Source organism: Clytia hemisphaerica, unplaced genomic scaffold (assembly GCF_902728285.1).
Source record: "Clytia hemisphaerica strain Z4C2 unplaced genomic scaffold, Clytia hemisphaerica genome assembly, whole genome shotgun sequence".
In the NCBI taxonomy this organism is placed as follows: Eukaryota; Metazoa; Cnidaria; class Hydrozoa; order Leptothecata; family Clytiidae; genus Clytia; species Clytia hemisphaerica.
In genome coordinates this window covers 1190239-1214477 of record NW_027103768.1, presented here as the reverse complement: position 1 = coordinate 1214477, position 24239 = coordinate 1190239, and the positions used below count along the sequence as shown (strand labels likewise).

The following is a 24239-nucleotide window of genomic DNA, read 5'->3' as shown; positions in this document are numbered from 1 at the left end:
CGAAAAGATGAGAGAAGGAGTGACCAAGATGGTGCAAAACGTGTTGATGTTTGATGAATCGCCTTTTGATGGGATTTGGATCAACAATCTTTTGATTGGCTAATTGTCTTAAAGAGGTATGTTACTCAGTAAGCCGATACTTTGTTATAAAGACTTGTCTCTTTTCACTAATTCAGTCATAAGAGCTTAAGCGAGTGTTTCTTTTTTGAAAAGAATGCCATGTTTTCTAGTCTCATCCTGTTTTGTGACTTTATTATATATGGCTTAGTTTAATTCGATCGGTTTCATGTTTATGTAATGCCTCGCAGATAGAAATGCTGGTAACAAAGTGTATCCTAAATTACCTCTAAGAGAGAAAGATCCGTGTTTTACATGAACAAAATAACGTCCTTTCATTTGACCTGTGTCCGATCATCGAACCTTCCAAATTATGTTATCACAGTATGAAGTCGGACAAATTTCACAATAAACGTGCAATTTTTCATAGCCAAACCGAATTCTGCCATTTAATTCCCATCCCAATCATGAGTGTCTTTTTTTTAAAGTCGAATGATCTACATCTACCTATAATAATTGCGCAACTTTCATTCGAAGAGCGACTTTAGTCATGATCTTGATCTCAACAGCGAAAAGTCTTATAAGGTATTATACCTTATCGGGGAAAACTTCGTCGGGGAAAATTTTCGTCGGTGAAAATTTTCGTCGGGGAAAAATTCGTCACTTGCTGGTAGTTGGTAAACGCATTAAGGCCGGGGAAAATTTTCGTCGGGGAAAATATTCGTCACTTGTCCAAAATTTCGTCACTTTTCCCCGACGAAGTTTTCCCCGATAAGGTATTCAGCAAATTTCTGGACTAATTTTTCACAACTTCAGTGACTTTCTGGTATGGTTAAGTTTCAAGAAGTTAAATATTATTTTAGAGCAAAACAAATTACACCGCTTCTCTTTCGAAACTTCTTATCTTAACACGTATCACTCCATTTAGCGAATTTAATATCATCTAATTAATTTTCTAATCTTTCTTAGCAGTTCGGATTTCGGGCTGACCTCCCAGCGCAGCTGGTTTATTTTTACTTCAATTGCCCCCCCCCCCTAAGGGCTATTCTAATTTTAGTGCAGATTTCCGTGACAAAATGAAGTAAGAAATGAAGAACTCCGGATAAAATTTATTCTCCTTCGGATAAAAGTCTCTGAGTTTGAGTTTTTTCATGCAACTAAGCCTAATCTAACCAGGACGCGAAAGTATTACTTTTTTTGTTGATAAAGATTTAATTGGTAGAATATTTTGTAGTGCGGGGAATATTAATTTGAGTTCGGTATGAAATTTAGTTCAAATATAAACTGAAGGTAATTACATGATTTTTACCTGATAATTTTAGAACAAAATCTTATATCGAGGAGTAAATTTAATTCCTGATTAGATGTTACCGTGGCTAGCCATAAATAATGAAATTACTCATAAAAAATGATGCGTTGATCTAGTCTCTTTGCCTTTCCCCTATTTGGGAAATTATTTATTTGTACTAAAACTAAATTCGGTTTAATTAAATCTGTGTTTTAGATAAATTCCCTGAATTCTTAAGCATGTCAAATTGAAAATATAACCTGGAATATTTTTGAACTTAAAAAATTAATAAGCATTAATTCAATTAGCACGGTGAGTAGTAATTAAAATTGATTGTTATCAACTCTCAATATTGATAGCATCTTTGTTTAAGGCTATTCAGATCCATCGTTGTTTTTATTCGCTTTATTTACTAATATTTGTTTCTTTCGAATCTATTTCGAACATTTGCTTTTTTCAGTGTTCGAACTAAGACGGGGGACTTCCTATCTTCTTAATTAGCTGTATTTTATACTACAAATCTATCAAATTTTTACCTACAATACCCCCGGATGGAAGATCAGCTATTGTTTATGAAGGATACATTTTCCAGTTGATTGAGCAGCGAACAATACAGTTTATTTCGTCATGTTTTTCTTGCTCACTTTGAGCATTGCTGCAGAATCGAGCTGCGCCAGCTTTCACAAACTGAAGATTGAACAAAACAGGAAAATCGAAAAAGAAAAATCCAAGACAGGGAAGATTTTTACCCCATGAATTAAGTTAGGGGTCAAAGGATTTGAAAATGCTGAAGAAATAATTAAACAAAGAATTTAGATAAAGGTTAGTTTTGGTTTTGGAATTTTCAATTTTTTTTTTTTTTTGGAATCGCGTACATTGGTGACGAGTTGTTGTACTGTTTGATTTGGCGAGGCTCTAAACGTCTATTGTTTTATATGGATTTCACTTTTCTTTTGTTTCAGGAATATAATACAATTTGCAATGCATCTTTTCTCGCCACAGAGCCTTTTAGTGCTCACCCTTTATCTATCCTCAACCGTCCATTGTCTACACAAAAGTAAGTCCCTTTTCAAGATACACAACTCATTCTAGAGCTTATACTTAACTTTGATTGACCAGAGATTCAAGACGTTCAGAAAACCTTTTGATCCAGCCAGTTGTCTTGGCGATGAATGGAACAAAACATGAGACATAAGCTATCGACAAATACCAGGCAATTAAGCGTTTGATAATTAGATTTCAGCATTTAAGATTTCTTTTATCAGTCAAGAATAGAGACAAATTTATTTTCCGATACTCGGAGTTTCGTGCCGTTTCGGGCAGTCTTCAGTCAGATTTAAAAAAATTCTTGACTGATATATCGCTCTACCGATGGTATAGAGCACTTTCTTGAATCGCAAGTCAGATTTGCAAATAAGATTTCTGTTATATTTCTTCATCATAATTCATTAATTACCCTCCAAACACTTTTACAGGTCGAAGAGATACATCAGATTTGAAAACAGATTCTCTTCTTGCCAAAGTTCTTGGTGATAGTGATGTAAAGAAAGAGAGAAAAGATCGCTCAATAGTACTCTCACAAGAACCAAACACCAATGCAAAGTGGGGTCAACAAGCTTGGTCGTATTTCTTCGGCGACAAGCAAAATGATAAGAGAGCTGTCAATCCAGCTCAAGAAGCAATGTATAACAATCGATTCCAAGGAGGTATGCCTCCTTCGATTTATATTATATTATATTATCTGAATATTCACTGTAGCTTTTTTACCCTTTTAAAATCTTCGGGAAACTTCATTTTCATATAAAGGTTTCTTTTATCCTTATTTTCAGTGAATGGAAGGAGTAACATCCCTACAGAAGGTTCTTCCATCTCACAATCAGCAGACGCTGACTCTTTCCCTCTCCATTTGAACGTTCATTCACCGAATGCTCGACTCAAAGGAGCTGTCCCTCATTTCGAAGAATATGGTAAGAAAAAACACAACTCAACGTATGATGATGATTCCAAAATCAGTTTTAGTGTCGTACATGGTGTGATAAAATACCTTATACTGCGGTTGGAAGTGCCCTGTAGTACGTTTTACGACTTCTGCAATCGAATATTTCCCTTTTACATCTTTTCTTTAAGGAGAGACAGTTGAGTCGGTGATGAAAGCACAAAAACGTTTCAAAATCCCTCGTCCAGAGGAGTACAGTTCTGAGATCGTCAAAAAGAACGACATCCCACGACCGGATGACGAAGATGACGAACCTGTCGAACCTGTCGTACATCACAAAAAGAAGCGATCGAAAGTCGCCAAGAAACAATACGTGCAATACCCACAGCAACAGCAATTCGCTTACAATCCATACGCTAGCAATCTGATAGCTTCGGGTGACTTGTACGCACAACAAAATGCTGGCATGATGCAGTTTCAGCAACCTGCTGCTGCAGCGCAACCAATGGCCATCGTTCCTGTAGCAAACATGGCCGTTGCAACTTCTCATGTGCAAAATCTTGATGGTGCTATCGCAAGACCCATCGTCACTGGTATGATAAAACGTTTTGAATGGTTTTTTGTTGTTTTTGTTTTTGTTTTTTTCTTCTTTATAATATAGGTTACACGGTACACTAACGAACAAATAAGACGAATGAATGGTTTGAATGGTTTGCTTCTCTCCTCCGTGTACTCTGCTTTGAGTCTGACTGTATGATGCTTGTAGTGAGGTCAGGTAGCACATAAAAACGTAAGAATACTTCAGATGGTGATTAAAGCATGAAATTTGGCACAGATGATCCTTACAGGGTCTAAAACTTAATTTTAAACAGTAACACCAAATTTTGTATAAAACACTAAATTTGGTCAACTAGTTCCGTTATTACGGGATTTTAGGTTTTGCCTGGAAAGGCTTACGATGACGTCATCACAAAACTTTAAACCTTCATAACTTTTGATAGGAAGATTTTGAAGGCATGTTTTATACCTCGATTTTCATCAGCATTTCATGCTCTTTCCGCTGATACCATCAGATTTTGAATATTTAAAAGAAAAAATTTTTTTGCTAAGCCACCTGATGACGTCATCTGGCAGGTGGCCAGGTGGGAAAATTTGGTGTTACTGTTTAAAATTAAGTTTTAGACCCTCTAAGGATCATCTGTGCCAAATTTCATGCTTTAATCACCATCTGAAGTATTTTTGTGCTAACAGACCTCACTATTGTTATGTGAAAAGATTAGTCTCCCCTCCATGTAATTTTGGCCGTAAAGGAAAGCCTTTTCGCAGTTTGCGCCGCATTTCGGGTGACGGATTGAATTTAGCACTTTCTTTGTTTTCTTGTTTTACATTTTTCTCAAATTCCGGCGTTAAATGTTACTTCCGATCCAGCGTTTGTATGAAAACCACGGCGGCTGTGCAACTTATGGAGGAAATAAATGGCTTCAAATCCTTCATAGGAGGAGAGCCTTCGACTAAACCTTATTGACTTTGACCAATCATATCCAGTCTTCATCCTTCATCTTAATTTTACTTTCTAGAAAAAGTATGTGACGATCAATTTGCTTTATGTAACGAATACGCCAAGAACAATTATTGCACTGACTATGAGAAGCAAATGAGAACACAATGTAGAAAGTCCTGCAACTTCTGTAGTAAGTTGATTGTTTCTATCTGTCGACGTTTAGAACTTTTTGTACAGTAAAGTCAACCTTTTTAAGTCCTCTAATTAATGACCAGTGTTTTTACCAACAAAATGTTCATTAAATGAATTGGGAAAATTTGCTAAAACAATTCACTTCTTTTGATTGCAGAAACAGAAGCACCGGTGACGTCATCATCAGCAGCGACATCGACCAGTGAAGATGACGTCAGTGGTTCTGGTGAATTCTCTGGATCTGGTGAACAAGGTTTGTTTTTTTTCTAATTCTAATCGCCAAAAGAGCTTTAAAAGCTTTGACCTCAATTTAAATTTTTTCTTTTGACGTGTGGTAATGTAGATTAGTAAGTGATTTTATAATTATTTTTCTCTTTTATAACTATACGAGAATTAAGCAAAACATAACTTCTTTTTTAGAGCCCATGCGAAGAAACTTGAAGGCGGCCGTCACTGGTAGCAAAAGACATGATATCCTTCAAGAAAGAGCAAAGATTCGAGTTCCCGATCGTGATGAATCGGGAGACGGTTCCGGATCGGGATCTGCTGATGGCAGTGGAAGCGCAAGTGGATCGGGGGATGCTGATACCGACAACGGACCAATCGAAGTTCCAATCCAACAAAACCCAATGCAAGAATTCCACATCCCTTCATCAAGAAAAGACTCTTTTGCTGGCCCACAACCACAATCCGATTCGGATGATGGATCGGGTTCAGCAAGTGGATCGGGTGATGAGTCAGGTGATTCTCAAGATAACGACCAGCAACCACAGGTTGTAGGTGGGTACTTGAAAGGTTTTTTTTTTGACTTCTGTTAAATTGCTAGAAATTCATTGTTCCGAGTTGAAAAATATTTCCTTTCTTTACATAGAGTTTCACCCATTGAGTTTCAAGCCCGAAGGGCTAGAGGTCAATCTCTAACCTTTCTCAGGCAAGAAAAATTGAAGCCTTAAAACATGCGCCGTATTTTTGATGACGGATTGAATCTAGCAATTCCTTTGTTTTCGAGTGATATATTTTTCGAAATTAAGCGGTAAATTTTAGTTTCAATCTGTCATTTGTGTAAAAACCAGGCGGGTCGCTCAAGGCCGCGCAACTTTGGTAGGATTTGTTGGCTTCAAATCCTACCAAAGAGATTGACTTCTAGCCCTTCGGGCTTATACTTCATTGGTTTCACCTTCTTATCATTGCAGAGGCACCAAAGCCAAAGATTTCAAAGAAATCTAAAATTCCACGAAGACCAAAGATTCACCAAGTTAGCAACAACAAACGAAGCAGAATTCCCAATCGACCTGCTCAACCGGTGTTTTATCCAAAGATCGACTTGAAAGCCATCGCATCATCTCTAGCTCATTACGAAGAAGCCGCTTTGGAACTTGCTGGTGAATACCCAAAGATCTCTGATGCTGAAGTAACGGAATACACCCGCTCCTTCATTCCCCATCCGGAAAGCGATGATGAAGTCCGGGCCAACCGTAACCGACAAAACATCCAAATCGCCAAAATCATTACTGCCGAGCGTGCCCGTAAGAGCAATATTCCGCAGTTCTTGAAAGTAACCGGTGATGTCAAAAAGCCGGAAAAGGATGAGTCAGATGCTGCTACTTTAGACTCTATTCAACAGCGATTCATTGTTCCTGGAGTTGAGCCTACATTGAATGACTATTATGCAGAAACTGGCAAATTGAATCCTTTTGATAAAAAAGGAGCCAAGAATTACAAGAAATCACGTATTGAGGGTTACAATGCAAATTACGATCCTTATGAATACTTGAGGAACATGCCAGCTGGTGCATCCATGGAACCAATCATTGATCCTCACAAACGCGCGTCCATTCCTTCTGATCACTCGTACCCAGTCTTCTTGATGAAAGTCTCACCAACTGATGAAGCCAAATACGTCGAAGAAAAAGGTATTTAAGTATGTTCATTAGCATAGCAAACTACACGAAAATAAGATACTGAATAGCATGTTGTTCTTTTTCAGTTTGATTTTACAACAGTTTAATAACGTTTTTTGCATTTACTTTTTCCAGCCGAAAGACGAGGTGAAATCCGCCATTTCAATGCCGAGGGCGTCGAAATCAACAACGCTAAATACCAACAAATGTTACATGGCGGCCACCCTGAAATGGAAAGTGCCGTTCGTGCTCAAGTAGCTGCCACACGCTCCAAGACACCTCAAGCTCCAGCTCCCCGCCCTCAAATTCCAGACTTCACAATCGCTAGCAAGAAAGCCACCCTTCCATCTTTCCCTGCCGCCCCTGAAAGCGCCCCTGCTGCTTACCAACAACCATCAAACCCATACGAGAACAACTTCGCACAAATGCAACAGAACGCCATGCAACAAGCTTCACTCTTCCCAAATAACAATCAACAATTCAACTATGAACAACAACCAGGACCTAACAACATGAGTAAGTGGAGCTTTTAGAAATCAAATCTTAATAGTAAATAGTAGTAGAAGTTAGTAGTAGAAACCTTCAGGATCCGTTGCATCTTTCGTGGGACTCAACCGGATGTGATTGAATCGTAGATAGGGTTTTGTAAGGATTCGCCCCTAGCTACCAGCAATTAAAGTCATACAACAGGCTTCAACGACAGCTCTCAAAATCATATTTCCACAATGGAAACAATAGTAATCTTTACACTTGTTTTGCAGGGAGTAAGATGTTCAACGCTTTCTTCAATGTCGGTACAAACAGCTCCCCGGAGGAGGGATCAGGATCAGGAGCAGGAGAAGGTTAGTTGCTCTCCCTCTTTGCTTTCTTTTGTACTTTAGTTAATCGATTTCTACATACACTGGATCGCATATTCACCTTGTAAGTGAGGACTTCGAGGCTGTATCCTCTGATATTTTGCCCACAGTCTGTTTGTTAGAGTTTGTTTGCTTTGGAAAACAGACGATCCAGTGTATCAAAGATATCGATTGTGTCACAATATTATTTTTTATTGAGGGGAAAGAAATGTTGATAGTAAACTAAACCTAATTGCAAAATTTTCTTGTGTTCGTCAATTTGCGATTTAATGTTATTTTTATATACGCGTATTATGGAGCTAAAACTTCGTTAACGGGGAAGAGTGATCACACACTCCTTCACATGGTTTATTTACCATTTCTTTCCTTCTCACTTCTCAAAAAACTTTTGGCCATACCTCAAAACCACATCACGCTCCTTCCTCGTTAACGACCTATCAACATTTCTTTCCACACAAAGCAAAATCGATTTGCGTACAAAACACTCAAAAACAAATTTTTCGAAATTTTATAGGTCTAGCGAGGATGAACGTGATCTAATGTGGATGGTCGAGGCAAAATCGTTTCCAGTGAATGTCTGGCCAATCGAGATTATCGGACAAAATGATCGAATAGTGTTATCGTGCCATTATTTAGTCAATTTGTATTTTAAGTTAATTTAAGTTAATTTTTAGAGACTTTTATCAAAATCAGTAAATTGTGTATAGAAATATTTTTTGTAAGAAAAATTAATGTTCCATTGAAACTATCTGTAAACTACCTTCTTCTAATTTCTTACGGACGAAAGATTTCCCCCATTTCCAAATTTCGAAATTCTTCTTATGAAATACAAAAAAATTGTGCGATATTTGAATAATTTGAATCAAACTAGTTTGTGTCATACCAACACAAATCCACAAGGTACACTCTCAAAATAGCTTTTACAAACAATATGAAGTGAATTTAACTTTTGCCTTCCCGTGTATAAAAATACTTGATTTACTTCTTTTCTACAAAAGATTTCATGTCACATATGGTTCCAGACCATGAGAGGTTGGTATCCACACCTGCCGTTGGTAGCGCCAACTCAAAAGTCCTCAACCTGCAGAACTTACTACAAACCAGCACTCCACAAGAAACGCCACAAACGGAACGAAAAGACAGCATCCCGCAAGTGATGGACACTAACAGCTATCTCCGTTCTAACCTAGCTGAATTATCACCTGAAATACCGCAGTATAATAGCTATCAGTACCAACCATCCCTGAATGCCGGTACGTACGGTCCGCAATATTCATTCAACACAATGCCAAAAACACAAGAAACAAGTTGGATGCGACCGAACGCTCAATCAGAATTAGCGTCTGCATTGACCAATCAGAACACAGAAGCGAGATCAAACATCCAAACACAGCCCACCATTCAACAACAAAAGAAAGCTGAAATACCTCAAAAGCAAGATACTCAAGTAGAGACGAAATCGAAAGTCACTTTACCAACTCTACAAGAATTATTTCAAGAACAACAACGACAAAACGAGGGAGCTCGTAAGTAGATGAAGAATACACGTCTTTTTTTTTTTAAGAAACACACTTTTAAGAAACATGAGGCTCAGAATGCCTAAAAACTAAGAAACATCTAAGAAACATGCTGAGGCTGAGAATGAGAAAATAACATTTTTTAATTCGGTTTTTTATAAGAACCTTCCAATCAAGGCTAATTATGTCAAAAAGTTTAGAAACATGTAAGAAACATTTAAGGCTCAAAAGGCCGATTTCTTAAGAAACATTGAGGCTGCTTGGTAAAACTAGTTTCTTAAAAAAAAAAAACGTGTAAACAATAAACCAAAGCCGATTTCTAAGAAGGCTTTGACTTCAAAGATGAGGGAAAAGAGCTCATTTCCAAATTTCTTTTTAATGTAGGATGGACAACCACTATAATTTTGTAGGCCAACTAGCGTTACTGAATTTGGAAAAAATATCTGGCGAGAGACATTTTCAAATTTCCGACAATGCATTCATGGACAGTCTTTGAAAGAATTCAGAATTGTTTGGGAATATCGTATCAATTATATCCATTTTTTTATTATAGAGCACCCAAAAGAAGCAGTGGCAGCAGTTCATTCTCAACAAAGTAAGTTTTTGTTGATTTTCGATTCACTGAATGTTTTAAATAAATCTTGTCTTCGACAAAACATAAATTCATATTAATGTTACCAAACCCCTTTTCGTTACAGACCCCCTTCTCAATGAAAAAATTGACCTAAAAACATCAAGGCACCCTGAAAACTCATTCAAACTGGGAGAGATACTCAAGTTTTAAATGTCCAAATATTGAACAGTATAAAATTCAAAATCCCAACCTAAACGCAAGATCAATCAATCCGCATTGGTACTTAGCGTCGCCATTTTATTTCCACAGGCTAAACGCTTCTCACCGGATATCTGAGACAGGGGTGTCACCATTTGACGTTGTTTGTGTGTAATTTGTCAGTTCACGCTCCCTTAGTTCATAATTATCTCAATTGTTGTCGTTGTTTGCTGTATACATTGTCATGTTTCGTCCCCGATCATTTGAATCTATGTTACTTGCGATGTTTGTTTCTGTTTTGTTTGTGTCCGTTGTATGTTTGTGAACTGTTCATATGGTTGTATGCAACACATTGCATGGCATTGTCATGTGTTGCTTCAAAAAAGTGGCTTATCGCTTGGCTATATAATGTGAAGTACTCGATGTCCAACACTAGATGTTTAGTTATTGTTTCTTGTTTTATGTTGTTGTACATGTTGTTCGTTCAGTAATCGTTTGTTCACACCTCCACTCCCATGCATGCATGAACACGCTTCATTCACTACATCTTTTTTATTGACAGTTCAACCTACGGTACCGAAACGAAACAATTTTTATGACGAAATACATGACGTAATACATCGAATGACAAACAAAAAACCTTTAGAAGAGAGTACATCCGATGAGATCTTCCCCATTTTGAAACCCTCCAAAATGTTTGGCTTCTCTCCTTCACACGAGGAATACAATGTGAAGAAAGACAACATTCCTAAATCTATTTTCCCTCCCACTCTCTCCTCACAAATGCTCCATAAACTACCTCTACCGTTCACTGAGAAAAGCTTTTCTCAGCCAGTAGAAAGTTCTCCAAAGTCACAACTCTCTTACCAACCTTCGCAGCCCACTAACCAAACAAATCTCGTCAAACCATCAAACTCATCCCCATCAAGCCAAACAGATTCATCTGCTACTTTCAACAACCAATCCAATCCCTCCTTAATGTCAAATAACCAATCAGAATCACTCATGAAGACTGATCTTTTTGGTGACGCAAACTCTAACATCAATCAAAATGATTCGACTAGCTCCATATTGAGTTCAGTCGGTCAATTTTTAGACAATGTTGGAAACACTTCATCAGTGAATAACCAAAATAACCCCTCTCCCTCTAACCCTACTCCTTCCTCTCTCCAAGCCGCAAACTCTTCCTTAATTAACACTCTCTCCCCTGAAAAACAAATAAACCAATCAAACATTGCATACATCTCCAACCATCCAATCACAACCCAATACAGCAACGAATCAAATTTCGCCAACAATTCATTAACACACTCAGACTTAACAGGTCCCAAAATGAACCAATCAAATAGCGATCCGTTAGTTGCTTCATGGAGGCAATTCTTCCCTTCCTTATTCCCATCCGGTAGAACGACATCTCAACAGCTTGACATCAAGAGTAACATAACGACAGCCAAAAATGAAACTCCTGAAGTGAGAGCTGGTGAGTATGATGTAGTCGTTGCTTCTTGTAAGCATGCGTTTGACACCCACTTACAGATTCGACGTCATGCATGTGAGGAGTTTACTCAAGGAGTTTGGTTCACTTATAATCATGAATAGATGTTCGAGACTGGTCGGTTTCCAATATGCCGTGGAATGTCTTTTCTGTTATTGATCTCATGGCTCTCATAGTATAAGTTGCTATAAAGAAGGGAGAATTTACCAGAGGATGCTAACAGCTGGTATGTGCTCTGGGACCTTCTTCCTTTTTTCAATACTTGGCCCCAGTACTTCCTTATGAGGGGATTTCCTTTTTTCGGACTTTTTATTTCTAACTTTCTAATTCTGTACAAAAACAGGTCAAAGTGCAGCAATGAACTACATGTTGCCAGAAACAGAAGCTAGTATCCATCCTTTATCATTGACCACTGCTGACGTGAAAAAACCAGCCCTTTATGACAGTGTTCTTGTCAAGAAGAATCTCATCAAAGAGAAACCAGGTCAGTACACTAATTTTTCGAAAAAAGCAACTCTTACCATAGGGCACCTGTACCAATAAGACAAAAGAACAAAAATCATCTTCCCAATAAAAACTTCTACAGCTTTACTACAATTTGCACCAGTAGTCAGGTATTGTTTAATAGGTCGTCAAACGGTACCCTGTAAAGCAACATTGGAGATTTAAACAGGTGCGCAAAAAGTTATATTGAACAGATAAGGTCGATAATGAAATTAGAACATCTGAGACTGTTATATTTGTGCTCTTAAAGACGCAGACATTTTGACATTTTATCAAGGTAAGCCCGAGCACCCACCCCCCCCCCCCCTTAATGGGAAAAGTTTGACGCTTTCCTTTCTATAAATGTATTTTTCTTTTTGAAGATCTTAATTGTGGCGGGGAAGATTGGAAAGGAGCGGAGGGTGACTTTGGAACATTTTGTTACAAGAACACAAATTTGAAAGCCAGCTTCGATGATGCAGTAGATCATTGTAAGAAGTTGAAAGGTAACATGTTCAGCGTACTCAATGCGTATGAGAACTTGTACTTGCAAAACCATATTTTGAGTGACAGTGTGGATCAACAGAGTTGGATCGGTTACCATGACAAAGGTATGGATTTCTTTTGTTTGTGTCAAGAGCCATTTTCAATCTTAATACTTGTAATTACCCAACATACGTGACTAGATTCTAAAAATTTCCAAAAGTTTGATTTTGCAAATCTAGCAGAAATTCAACAAAAGGAATTCAGTTGGTCTAATCAAGAATGTCACTATGTAAAGGATAGTTTTCTTCAATTCTTAAATTAGGTAACACCCCGGCATATCGGTATATTTCCAACTCAATTTGAAAACCTCTTTTTTTTTTATAGAAAAGAACGGTTTATGGAGCTGGACAGACAGCAGTCGAAGTATTTACACCAATTGGGGTAAAGAAGTGGATAATAAAAACAATAGACATGATTGTGTTTACATTGATCAAGAGGAGGGCAAATGGAAAGATGGAAATTGCACCTCATCAAAACCTTTCCTCTGCAAAATGAAAACAGAATGTAAGTATAGCTCTTATTCTTTTGCACTTTGCTTTGTAAATAATTACTGGAATTTCCAAAGGTCAAGGCATGGTTTAAATGTGTATGAGGTTCAAGATAATAAGATTTCCCTTTAAAAAAGTCTGTTTTCAGTTAGATCAGCTTTGTTCGTGATATCTGGGTTCAGCACAATGGATTGTTGATCGAGTTCATATGAAAACTACATCGTCCACTGTCCACTGTTTCCAAGTGAAGTGTTACAGTGTGGTTGACATTTTATCATGGTAACAATCAGATGTTTTCCCATCAAACAAAGGGCATCAAAAACACGATTTGTCATGAAGGCGCTTTCATAGAATGTTATTCTACACTGTTTACTTTTCCCAACTATTTGACAACCTGATTAGTAAATGATTCATACTTCAAGAATGCACTTGTCTATTTACTCTAAATAAAGTCTAAAGATGCGGGACTTTTTATGTAGACATAACAGTCGTAGTTTTGTATAAGAAAGCGTTGTACATGATCCATTTTACTCCATATGCCCCGATCTCAATGGACTACCTGATTAGATGTTTTACCTTACGCTAACGCTTTATAGTGACAAGTGATCCAGTGTCCAGTGGAAAATATCACTTTATTTTTTTTTACACTATTACAATATTACTGTCTGGCATGAGGATCTACCTTCTTCCAGCTGTAGGCGCATTCTACAATCTGAGTTTGAGTAATCTGTTTTTACAAACATTCATTTTATTCTCTTCTATAGCGTGTCCATCCGAATGGAACAACTTGAAATTAAACTCTGTGGTGGGATGTTACAAACTGTTCACTGATGATACCACATGGGAGAAAGCTGAACAACGGTGCAAAGCTGAAAACGCTCATTTAGCAAGTGTGGCCAGCGAAGATGAACAAACCATGATTTATCAGGTAAATCAACCACTGACTCTTCCGGTCTGGTATCCCAGCAGCTAACTGTAGGGAAAAATTTTCTCAATGGGATAATGTGTCGGAATGTCAACCCTATAAGAAAAATATGAAAAGTGTTATAAACTTCAACAGTTTTGTACCCTTTCAGAAACCCTCGATTAAAAATCTAGAGAATATTCATAATTCAATCTGTTATTTAGCTTGGTCATTGAGATAGGGGTGTAAAAGATTATTCTAGACTTTTGGTCCTTTATCGTGCTGTCAAAACCTCATGTTTGAAATACTGTATAGTAGTGATCGACTGACATTGGATGATTAATGCGCTTAATCAGGTTTTACACTGACATGCGACTCTCCTTTCTCTATTGAAATCATACAATATCTGTTGGAAAAGGTCAAAACAAAATGAAATTAGCACACAAATAACAAAGAGTCGACCTTCTGAAAAGGAATAACTTGTACAAAAACCTTCAAGGAATTTTAACAAGTGTTTACCAACTTTGTGATACTTCCGAAATCGATTAAAATTTATATATTTGAGAAGTAAAATTTACCATACAGCCCTAAATAGCTTATACAATTAGAGCATCGGGTTTTATCAATGTTACTGTATAGCACTAATCTACTTTCCTGTGGTAGACCACTTCTCTTCACATACTTGCGAGGTATGTAAAGGCTTAAAATGAGATCATCTGTTTACAAAAGACCTCAACTTTGTTTTCATTTAGTATTTAGTGACGTAGAAAACAAAGCAGTATTTCCATAATGGAGGGGGTAAAGTTTAGTGACTTGGGGCAATTTGAAAAAAATAGATCCTACTAGGTAGCTGGATTGTTCCTCGACGGACGAAGAGAATTGTCTCGTTTCCCCAACGGTCGACCGAATGTTTCCCCGAACTGAAATTTCCCCGAACTGAAATTTCCCCAACTGTACCCGGTTCCCGAGTGGATGCTTCAAAATCATCTACTCTACTACATTCTTCCTGGAAAATACACCCAAATGTACAACTAGTCATAGCTTTCACTAAATGCTCCCACAGAAAGGTCATGCCATGCACTTATAAAGCTTTTACAGTAATGCTTTAAAAATTAAAGCATTAAAAATAATCAGGAATAATTGATTGATTTAATTATTGATTGATTGATTGATTGAAAAAAAAATTATATTCCATTAACAAAATACTTGAAGAATTCATGCGGCTTGACAATTTAATAAAATTCAAGGAAAAGCTGGAAAAGCTTCTCAAAAATATATTTCGAAAATTATGGTATCATGATCTACTGACTTTCACATCTCCTTGTTTGTTTTTTTTCTCCTAGTTTCTTTCTTGCAACAATATATGTCATGATCATTCACTAAATAGACCTTTTCAGATAATGCCGCAGATATCTTAGATTGTAGGCAAAATATATAGCGGTGAATAAATCAACAAGGTAACCAATCAGAAATAGCTTATTTATTTTTCATTGGCATATAACAGCCAATGAAAAATAAATAAGCTATTTCTGTAAAGTTCAGCAATTCTCTGTTGCTACTTTGCCTAATAAAAACAGTCAAGATGATACTGTGTATAAAATTTATCAAAAAGTTCTGCGCCATCTTAATTAGGGTGAAATAGAAAACAATCCTAGTTAAGGCCCGGGCTCCACTTACGTACACTGTGATTGCACTTCTCAAGTAAAATCTTCTATGTTGTTGATCAAAAGAAAAATAAAGGAATGCCATTGTGGTCCATTCAGACGTACAATTGAGAAAAGTTGAAATTCACCTAAATTTTTTTCAAGTGCATAGTAGTTTTTCATGATGCAATCTTTTCTCCAAGCTGAAAGGATTAAAGCCATTAAGATATGATCGCAGCGCAGACAATGAAGAGACGGGCCTTCAGGAAGCTAGACTTTTTGAGTTTATAGCTATATACTTTCACTTTATGGTGTTTCTGTATGACTGTCTGTGTGCCTAGTCTAACCACCGTTAAATGCCTTCGGGAAGGTCCCTCCTAACTTGGAAAGCCAGAATTAATGCTATTTCGCCAAACCCCTTGAGCGTAAGTTATTTAGGCTATCACAACTGCATGAAAAAGTTGAAATGGCGCATGTAAAGTTAAACAAACTTTTTTCAGGTTTTTAAAATAGATTTTCCACACTGAACAAACAGTGAAAACACTCTAAGTGAGGTAAATCTACTTTGAAGACCAAAAAAAAACATTGATTGACATTCAACACATTCAACCACTTTTGGATTCAACTTTACTTATGCGTACATTCAACTTTTTTGTACTTTGCCGGTATCTGTTTTACCAAGTTAAGAAGGACTTTCTCGAGTTACGACCATATGATGGTCTTTAAAGCTCAAGAAGCTCTATAAACAATAAAGCTAGTTATTAGTATAATAGAATATCAAATGTACATTTGAAAACTTGAGCAAATTTCTTTAAAGATTCCAGAAAAAGAATTGAAATCATTACTGAAATGAACTTCTGACTAAATTACTATTTAGTATTCAGTTTCAAAGACAAGAAACAAAATTTGACATACAAAATCAATTCAGTCAATGAATAAGCTCATCGTCATAACCAGTCTGCCATTTTGTTTGTTTTAATTTTCACAAGTAATATTGTAATTCGTGTTATGGTGTCTATAATTTGCATTTATAACACTCGCTTCAGCTTTTCAATACTAAATCAACGTAATATGAAAATATGTATAACATTTACAACTGTATAATTTACCGCCATATTTATTACGGACACCTTAATAATTGGCCGGAACGCCGATGTCAGACAAACAAACACACAACACACAAAGCGCAAAAATCGAGATTCATTTCCAATATCTATGCGTGAAGCTATGAGTGCCTCCTCGTCGCTGCGCTCCTGCGGGGGCAAAAAGATTAAAAAATATTTTATTGATGCTTTGAAAACCCAAAAATCATATCTGAAAAAATTAATCCCTCCCTAAGGCTAAGTGCTAAGGCACTTCAACAAACGTTCTCACTGGGTATAAGGAGTATTGTGTATTCTAAAATTTATTTCGCTAAAGTTAATATTGTGTATGAATTCTAATATGTACATAAATAATAATGATGTAAAAGTTACAAAAGATGAAACCAGGAAAATAAATAAGATATATGATAAAACTAACAATATTCATGGAACTTGCACGCCACACGTAAGCCAACGAAGAGAGCGAACAAGAAGAAGAAGACTCCGAGAATCATAAAACAACAACATGTCTCTTTCGATACACACCGCCCGTGAACATTCCTGTTTTTGCGCGCCCTGATAATAAACGCCACGATAACGCCAATGGTGATAACCACGCCCAAACATACGCTCAAAATAATAAGAAGTGTATATTCAGTGTCTTGCCTTGCTTTTTCACATTGGTCTCCATAGAAACCTTTTAAACATTCACATTTGTATACAGTCTCGTTTACTTGTAGACAAGTAGCCTCGTTTTGACACAAATGATCTTTGCACGAGTCATAAGTTTTACATAAAGGTAAATGGATTTTCGATAACTGTCTGATATTCCGTCCTTTGAGACGGGATGGTGTTGCGCAATCACCTTGGAGTTCACCTTTCATGCGGAGGTCGATGATATTCCTGTGCATAAGCCAACAATCACATACTAACGGATTTCCTTTCATGTTTATTTTGCCAAAGATAACCAGACTTGAAAACACATTATTTCGAATGGCTTTTAAACGATTATTTTGCAAGTCTAAAACGTGAATCTTTAAGCCTTGGAAACTACGGTCATCCAAAGTAGATATGAAGTTGTCTTTCAGAATGATGTCAGTCAAATAACGAAAATTATTCATCACTCCTTTACGCACACGTTGTAACTGATTATGAGCTACGTTGAACTTTTGTAACGAAACCAAACCATTCAATACTCCTGCATAAAGAACGTCTATCTCATTATGATCAAGAAATAGCCTCTGTAAGCTCGTCAAGCCTGTAAAAGCATCGATGGTGACTTTATGGAGCTTATTTCTCGACAAGTATAAAGTTTTTAAACCATGCATTCTCGCAAACGAATGGGGCGCCAAATATGTTATATTATTCCGTGATAAATCCAAGTCTGTGAGATTGGGCAAATCCAAGTTTTGTGGAATATGTTCTATATTGTTCTTAGTTAGTGTCAAGTGTTTCAAACTGAATAGATTTTTAGACATGTTCTTAGGAAAGTTCTGTATGTTGTTCTCATCTAAGAATAAGAACTTCAATTTATGGAATCGCCTGAACAATACAGGGTTGAAAAGATGAAGGGAATTCCGTTTCAGATTAATCAATTCCGTGTCATTGTCACATCTCTCCAGAGCTATTGAAAGCTCTTCATCTGTGATATTCTTGTCTGATAATCTACAGTCTTTGCTCCAAACTTCAATTAATAAAAAACTCGAAATCAAAAGCACAACCATGTACAATTTCACACAAGACATTGCTGCTTTTCTATCATATAACCTCTGCAGAGCTTCTTCTTATCACAGTTTGTTCGTGTCTTGATGTTCGGTCATATTTTCTTTGTCTGTGGTTGGTGGCCTTTCGGAAAAGTTGTTTTATACACGATACTGTAATGTGTACTCTTCCGATTGTTTGTGTTTGAATCTCTCCATCTGACTGTTTATTTTGATGAGCTTATCCTTTCACTGTAGTCTGTCAGTTTTTCTCATTCTTGTGTAATGTCTCTTTCTAAATCACTTATCAAAACATCAGTTTAGTACACTCCGTCACAGTAGGCTTTCTCCTCAAAAGGTTTTCCAACTTTCACAGTATCTCCAGGCGTGACAAGTAAGTGACTTGAAAGTACTTGCTAGCAGAACAAAGATTCCTTTGTTCATCCATATAGTGATATGCTTACATGAACTTTCGTAGGTACAGGTCAATCAAGAATGGACTGTTTATAGAAACGCGACTTGTTGTGTATAAGAAATATTTTCATAGTACTACTTCCTGTCAAGTTTCCCCCGGGCCCCGGGTACTTAACTATGATAATCTATGGGCATCAAGTATTCTTTTCAGACTATGAAAAGTGATATTAAGGTGGGGTTGCTTTCTCTAAATCCAAAGTTTGGATTATGAAACTTTTTCACATACATCCCTTGCACCCTGAAATCTTCACTAAATTCCTGACATTTTTTGACAAAGTCTCTTTTCCTTTTACAGTTCCACTCTTCCACCTCTTATTGGATTGGATTTAATGATCGCGAGAACGAAGGTGATTGGTTATGGTCCGATAGGCTGACGTCATCATACACCAATTGGGCGGATAATGCGCCAAATAATGGCGGATATAGCTGTGCGTCGGTTGGTAAAAGTGGGAAATGGCATGATGGGAAATGTAACGAGAAGTTGAACGTGGTCTGTAAAAAGAAAGGTTAGTGGTTAAAACGTACATCAAATGGCTTGTTAAAAAACCTTGAGATCTTTTCCCTTCTAAAGTAAATGAAGTTGCTGGCTGCCAGAGTAGGATGGATTTGGTAGTTTCTGCACTATTTAATGAAATAAGGGTTTTTCAACGAAATGGTTGGATATTCCGAACGTCAATAAAAAACCCCCAGAAGGAGGGCTGGTAATTTTTGCTAAGATTAGGCGATGAGACAGTTAGATGGATATTCCCTCTAACGACAGGACATTGTTTTGTTTACTTCTCTTCAATTGGCATAAACAACACCATTAACTGTCTAACTTGTTTCCAATCAAAACACATTGAATATCGCCCATTTCAAAATGGTAGATCTCGTTACCATGGTGACATAATAATCGTTACGTCATGTAAGTTGTGACAGTAATTTATTACGCGTTTTTGTTTCAATTAAAAGATTTAGTTAATCCGTGTGTAAATTTTGACGTCGGACTTAGATTAACAACCACACCGTTATTCGAAAAGAAATAAAGATTTTGACTCATCTTTCGTTGAGTCTTTCGTGACTCAAACTGAAAATTAAAACCATCAGAAAAGTGCGCTCGTTCGATGATTTTGATAGATTAAATTTTGGTCAAATATTTTTCTCCTCGCTTTCTTTTGTGGTTTGCTTAGGCTGACCTCCTTTATGACAAAGCGTGCTTAGCGGCCCGAATTGAGCTGTTTAATAAACCTCAAAAAGATGATCGGTCTACAAAACACATTTTCAGGCTGAACTCATATACCAAAGCGGCTTTTTAAAGTGGTTCTTTGGAGTTTATATATGTCACAGGGATTACACGTTTATTTTTTATTAGAACAAACTATATAAGAACATACAGGCTTCGATGGCCAAAATATTAACAACAAGTTAAGAGCATTTTAAGGCATTTTAAAATTTCGATTTTTATCAAAGTAATTCAAGATTTTCCACCGAGTGAAGAATATGTAACAGTTTTCAGTTTGGTGACCATCAGATTTGGGGTGAGTCACTGAAGTGTTTTGAACAGTCCCAATACTCAAGTGCCTTGTGATATACTATGCTATGGAAACCGAATACACTCTCTCAAACATTGTTGAGATTTCTCTTGATTTTCACTCAACAGTTAGCACAAGTTTAAGAAAGAAGACACATTGAATGATCGATAGATATCATTTCAATTTTACACCCCGCTCCTTCTTTTTCCAAAAATCTCGATTCCACCTTTTGCTTTCTTCAGGACCGAAACCAGAGAAGACAGATGGTTACAATGAAGATGGTGTCTTGTTACCAGTCTCTCGTTTACTGGAGAACGATGAGACTGCACCAAGTCATCTCTATGATGATAAGGATAAATCAAGTCCAGGTTAGTGGCTTTATTCCTGATTTTTTAGTTCAACGAGGGTAAAAATATTATTATATAACATCCAAATTCTTTTGCAAGTTTTGAAAATTTGAATAAGATTCTATTAGTAGTGCTTTTAAAATGTATGGATTTTTTCTTTGCCCTGATTACATGCTGACTATTTTAATATCCTTTTTTCTTTGATAGTTGTACCACTGAACTTCTGGCCGCTTTTGAAAGATTCTAAACTTGGAATGGCTGGTAACCACCCATTGGCCGTCAATGAGCCACAGAACGTCAAAATCATCCCCGGAGGAGTGTTATTAGATGGAGAGCGCTCCTTCTTAGATGCTGGTGACTTCCATGGACATTGTATTGGAGATCCTGAGAAATGCAACAAAGGCTTTTCCGTTGCGTTACAGGTACGTTTGAAATGATTTTCCCGTAAATATTATTTTAGATTTTCATAAATCTTGTTTCTTGCACAACCTCTCTTAGGTCGTTATTGGATTTTGCAAAAATCATTTAATTAGTGTTTTGAAAACGGTTATTGATAATCATTAGAGATTTTTAGGGGGATTTTGATCATTTAGACCTTAATTCACACAGCAGAATAAACAAAACAACAAATTAAACCCTGTTTGCACTCCCCACACGAGACATCACAAAAATGATCATCCGCTTTCAGGTCAAATTCGATCCAGTTGTCCTTGGTTACAAGAAACCTCATTACGTCATTGATACATCAGGACGAGGCCGTGGTTTTGCCATCTACATTCAAAACGGTAAACTTCATTACAAAGTGGTCACTGATGGAGGGTCCTGGGAACTAGAGACACGTTTGACAGTCTCGTTATGGCAAGATATCGTGTTGACGTGGAAGAATCCATCAGGTCTACACGTCTACGTCAACGGCGCGTTCATGGATTACACGAACATCACGAAAACTGTGGACATCAACACCAAAATGGTGACCACCACCAAATTGTTGATCGGGAGAAGAAGTATCGATGATCGAGCTCCTTGTACTAAGTATGTTTGTTTGTTCACCATTTTGTGATCTTTCTTTCCTCTCTCGTTAAAATGTATTTATTGGATATTTTTCGAGTGATCAATGTATAGGATGGGGAAGTCTTTCTATGAAACTTTCCTGTGGTGATTTAACATGTGTTTCTGTTTTTCATGGCCAAGCTTCTCCATGGTATTGGCTAGATTGCAAATCGTTTGCCTGATACAACTGGATTTCATTCGAATTACATACACGAAACTTTCATTGAAATTCGGTTCAATCTCTAAACACTTTTACTTTTTCAGGATGGCAGTAGGTTCAGTAGTTTTGTTCTTCAAACAACTTTCCGTTGAAGATGTTCCTTACGCGTTCACGTACGGAGATACGGTGGTTGCATACACACGTTTTTTCATGACAGATATCGAGAATTCGGAAATTCCTGGCGCTGCTGAGTTTGTTGAGAAGTCTATCAGTAAGTCAATTTTGTGTTGTGATAAAATCTGAAAATATGAAATTAATTTTTTAGAACTAAAGCTGCGTTTTCTGTCTATTTCTTAGTTTATTTTGAAAAAGATTATCTCTCTTGTTGCGACCCTTTTTTCAAAATTCTGTTTTTCCTTTATAGCAAATATCGATGGAGGAATATTTGTTGACGGTGACACTTCAGATTCGGTCAAACCACACGCTTACCTGCAACTCGAGGATTTCCCTGATGTCATCTACAACGTACAAAAAGCGCGACATGGGTTTGCAGTCAGTTTCAAAATCAAATTCGACCAACGTGACCGTGATTATAAAGAACCACGATACATCTTGGATACGGGTGGTCATAATGGTGGAATGAAGGGTATTTCCGTATACCTTGTCAATGATAACATGTATTTCCAAGTCATCCGCTCTTCGGATGAAGACATCATGATTTGGAAAGTTCGCGTTCCTATCTACACCATCCGTTGGCAAGAAGTGGTCATGACATGGCGCTTAGACAAAGGTTTATGGATTTACGTGGACGGCATGTTCCGCGGTCACACGCTCTCACCACAACCTCTACCTAAAGATGATCTGAGCACACCAAAACGTTTGACCATAGGACGTAAAAATTCAGGACCGGAAAAATCAGGAGCAGTGTTTGGTTTCAGTTCACTGGCAATCTTTGGTCGATATTTGTCGAGAACTGATTCTGAGAAAGTGTTCGGGAATACAGACAATCCATACCAAGGAATCATTCGGGAGGTTTGGAAGAACACTCCAGGCGAAGAGCTGGATAAACTGGAAGACAACCCTGACTACCCGAACAACCCGACCACTATCGAAATCATCGAGAACTTTGATGCACCTTTTAACGTTGAATCGAACTATGGTTCCAAACTGAAAGGCTACTTCATCGCACCTGAGACAGGGAATAATACTTTCTACTTGTCGTGTTCTCGCGCATGCGCTTTGTACTTGAGTAAGGATGAGACAGGCAAAACAAAGCAGAAGATCTTGACGCTTAATAAACCCACAGAACATAATGTTTGGAATAAGTAAGTATTAATGTTCTTTGTCAGGTTCAGCGACTGAAATGGTAATCCTAAAGCTTCGGCTTTACGAAAGTTATTAATCGCCCTCATGTTCCAACGGGGATCAAATGGTATAATATACTACTCGATTAACTTCAATTGAATCATACTCAACTCATGCGAAGACTTTTAAGGAAAAGTAAGTGGTACTTTTGTCTATTTGAACTCCTGCTTTTTTGTGTACCATCAAAATTAAACTTTCAACATAGCTTCCAACCTTAAAGTTATATTGGGTACACTGACAGATGAGTGAATCATGAATTATAATTTCAGGTATGACAACCAATCATCAGAGGCCATATTCTTGGTGGCGGGGAAATATTATTATTTGGAAGCCATTCAGAAGGGCGTCGATAGCAGCGATTCGTTGAGTGTGGGCGTCAAGTTACCAACAGGAAGATATCAACGCCCTATCAACAAAGAGAACTTGCAGTGGAGACTACCTGGTATGTGAAACCTCGTTTATGATCTGCATTATAATTGTTCTCACTGTCGCCCCTCTTTTGTTTGAGCTTACAGTAGCGTAGGCAGGGGTGAAGAACGATCTGCGCAGGAGAGCAGACTTTTACGAAAAAGCACTTACCTATTCGTGGTATAAAATCATATTTACTTTGTCGTTTAAATCTGCTCTTCTAAGCAAATATTCCTTAACCCCTGTCTACGCCTCTGGCTTAAGGTCGCTACCCACTCATCATTTTATGGTCGTCGAACAAGGCGCACAGCTTAATTATTGCATAAATTACATAAATCAAGCCTTCAAAGGCTGTCGCTTTGAGCGCACCAAGAGTTGAAACTTTTCAACTTTTTTCGCTAGGCTGTGCGGCTTCCCCATTGTTCTTTTTTAAATAGCCAATCAGAAGAGACATTTAACTCTCTTTTACCGTGTGCAAAAAGATATCAACAATAGAAAAAAGAAAAAATGTGCAGCATATCTCTCCTTTATTTTGGATCAGTGGAATAGGAAAAGTGTTCAG

General features: G+C 37.3%; 2 protein-coding genes across 3 annotated transcripts in view; one reads left to right on the top strand and one right to left on the bottom strand.

Moving 5' to 3' along the window:
* Positions 1 to 2034: 2034 nt before the first annotated feature.
* Positions 2035 to 24239, top strand: part of LOC136805778 (uncharacterized) — a 28722-nt gene continuing 6517 nt past the window's right edge. For both annotated transcript variants that reach the window (XM_067062336.1, XM_067062335.1), the window contains exons 1-24: positions 2035 to 2167; positions 2308 to 2402; positions 2821 to 3051; positions 3175 to 3312; positions 3473 to 3874; positions 4859 to 4972; positions 5132 to 5227; positions 5395 to 5754; positions 6168 to 6887; positions 7011 to 7391; positions 7637 to 7717; positions 8731 to 9258; positions 9803 to 9844; positions 11860 to 12000; positions 12383 to 12610; positions 12870 to 13049; positions 13798 to 13961; positions 19132 to 19342; positions 20590 to 20715; positions 20902 to 21116; positions 21383 to 21726; positions 22009 to 22175; positions 22329 to 23229; positions 23539 to 23711. In XM_067062336.1, the coding sequence (XP_066918437.1) occupies positions 2327 to 2402; positions 2821 to 3051; positions 3175 to 3312; positions 3473 to 3874; positions 4859 to 4972; positions 5132 to 5227; positions 5395 to 5754; positions 6168 to 6887; positions 7011 to 7391; positions 7637 to 7717; positions 8731 to 9258; positions 9803 to 9844; positions 11860 to 12000; positions 12383 to 12610; positions 12870 to 13049; positions 13798 to 13961; positions 19132 to 19342; positions 20590 to 20715; positions 20902 to 21116; positions 21383 to 21726; positions 22009 to 22175; positions 22329 to 23229; positions 23539 to 23711 (6019 nt within the window). In that variant the 5' untranslated portion in view covers positions 2035 to 2167; positions 2308 to 2326. The remainder of the gene's footprint in view (positions 2168 to 2307; positions 2403 to 2820; positions 3052 to 3174; positions 3313 to 3472; positions 3875 to 4858; positions 4973 to 5131; positions 5228 to 5394; positions 5755 to 6167; positions 6888 to 7010; positions 7392 to 7636; positions 7718 to 8730; positions 9259 to 9802; positions 9845 to 11859; positions 12001 to 12382; positions 12611 to 12869; positions 13050 to 13797; positions 13962 to 19131; positions 19343 to 20589; positions 20716 to 20901; positions 21117 to 21382; positions 21727 to 22008; positions 22176 to 22328; positions 23230 to 23538; positions 23712 to 24239) is intronic.
* LOC136805798 (nephrocan-like) lies at positions 16970 to 18580 on the bottom strand. The gene has a single exon (XM_067062359.1). It carries the CDS (start codon positions 18405 to 18407, stop codon positions 17097 to 17099), a length of 1311 nt encoding a protein of 436 aa, XP_066918460.1. The 5' UTR covers positions 18408 to 18580; the 3' UTR covers positions 16970 to 17096.

Bases quoted from the DNA above. Each gene is read 5' to 3' on its own strand.
- LOC136805798 (XM_067062359.1), bottom strand. From the start codon at position 18,407: ATGTCTTGTGTGAAATTGTACATGGTTGTGCTTTTGATTTCGAGTTTT.